Genomic DNA, 2,004 nt, shown 5'->3' on the forward strand with positions numbered 1-2,004 from the left:
AATCTCAAGGCAAGATGTGGAGGATTCATGCACTGTGCCATCTGGTTATTTCTGCTTATTATTAGTTTATGCAAGTAGCACATCACAAAAATAGGCATATTTAAATTAACATGTTTGTTAACAGTGCGTATGACAAATTGTGCGTATGAAAATACACCTGACAAGATGTTTCTTCTGAGTTTAAACTAAGCATGTTCTAGTTGATTTTTTCAGTGATCGAAGTGCTGAATACCGAATGCACGGACTTATAATGGCAATCCCAGAAGACAAACTACTGTCTTCAATCGACCCATGATAACTTCAAAGGATACATATCGTTTTTATCAAGCATAATTTATTGAATAATTTACATACGTAATTCATGCATGTTTTTCCATTTAAAAACAAGTGATAATAACAAGTTTGCTAAAGTAATCATAATGATTATTTCAAACTAATGTAAACACTTCCCTGAAAGTATATGTTGTGTTTTTTGTATCATATCATGTGAGGGAGTTTTTAAACATCAGTGCACACACTGTAGTTTGTAATAATGAAGACACAAATGGCTTCCAGGGGGTGATCATCATGGCTGTGTCCAAAGCAGGAAGGTATAGTGACATGCTGCCTTCACAGCTTAAGAAGGTCACACACCTTAAGGATCCATCTCTGATACACTTAAAATTAGGCAATATGAAGTTACCTTCAAAGTCTGCGGTTAATGCTTGCATTCAATCCGGACACGCCTCGATATCACTGAAGACTCAGTCCTAAGGCAGAATTTTCAGTCATTTTCGTCAGTTCATGCTTCCCTCTAAGATAGGACCTTGTAAAGCGAATTTAGAAAAGCTTTACACCAACTTTGTATGGCACTATTCAAATGCACCTGAATGAAGCAAATGAATCTTCCTTTCTTTGTCCTCTTCAGGCAGACTATCATAAATATCCATCTCCGTTTGTTTTATTCAGAGGAGGAATCTCTTTGTGGAGTGTTCAGGTAGTCCTCCTGATCTCAATGCTGAGAGAGCAAGTATCACAACACACGATAGCCTCTGCTTCCTCCAGCTCCTCTTTCCCAATCACAAATTCTCCTCCACAGCGACAGCCATATGTGTAGGACTCGGTATCTAAAAGAGATGTGGACAAGGAGAAGATGGAGAGATCAGAGAGATTGGAGGGATCCAGAGGCTAAAAGGTACCTTCACAGAAAAAGAAAAGGTAATGGACAGGGTTGTGATGGTGCGTTTAAAGGATTAAACTAAGTCTGTCCACCAATCTAATGTGTCCACCTATTAACAGACTTAATTTACTGAATGAAGTGCATAGTGGGTCATTTCACGTGAAATCAGACACTTTGGGACCCGACCGACACAGATTTCAATCATACTTGCTGTGCCTGTTTAGTAGCAAGGTAGCACCCCAGAACTGCATTTGTGTGAATATGACACCAGTGGTGTAGTCTACGTAGAACGCAGGTATACGGAGTATACCCACTTCTAAATTTCAGGGATTTCAGTATACCCACTAAAAATGGATTGGTCCATTGTTTTGAATAGCACAAATATATACAGTATACCCACTTCAAAAAATGCTCAAATATACAGTATACCCACCATAAAAAAGTAGACTACACCACTGTATGACACCAATATTAAAGGAGAAACAGACTAGCAAAGGTTTACATGTGGGGGTAGGACACTATGCATTCAGCCTTGATTATATCAGTCAGTGTAAGTCACAAAAATATGTCTGTGGTGTTATTTGAAAGCTCTTTTCACTGGCTCTACAAAGTACACAAACAGCATGGAATACAACAACCATCAGAATATGAATTATCATAAATTGAATATCTAAGAATATCTAAAAACCTTATATTTTAAAATGGCCAGTACCTTTTTTTAAACATAGCCTGCAATGTCATGAACAACACCTGGAATGCTGGTGTTGGGTTCTTTATTCACTTCAGAGATAATGGGACTCAAAAATATGACATCATACAAATCACCTAGTAATAATATGGTAATA

General features: G+C 37.7%; 1 protein-coding gene across 2 annotated transcripts in view; it reads right to left on the reverse strand.

Annotated features, from left to right (window-relative positions):
- Window positions 1-322: 322 nt before the first annotated feature.
- dnajc24 (DnaJ (Hsp40) homolog, subfamily C, member 24) overlaps window positions 323-2,004 on the reverse strand; it is a 21,165-nt gene continuing 19,483 nt past the window's right edge. The window contains exons 5-6 of one of the 2 annotated variants that reach the window (XR_010034514.1): window positions 866-1,106; window positions 323-749 (exon numbers count right to left, since the gene is read on the reverse strand). Coding sequence is in view for 1 of the 2 variants with exons in the window: in XM_063196149.1 (XP_063052219.1) it covers window positions 973-1,106 (134 nt within the window). In the remaining variant the exon portion in view is untranslated. Of the gene's footprint in view, window positions 1,107-2,004 lie in introns of both variants that reach the window. The other variant, XM_063196149.1, reaches the window with a different exon arrangement.

The sequence above is a fragment of the Engraulis encrasicolus genome, chromosome 4 (assembly GCF_034702125.1).
Source record: "Engraulis encrasicolus isolate BLACKSEA-1 chromosome 4, IST_EnEncr_1.0, whole genome shotgun sequence".
Taxonomy (NCBI): Eukaryota; Metazoa; Chordata; class Actinopteri; order Clupeiformes; family Engraulidae; genus Engraulis; species Engraulis encrasicolus.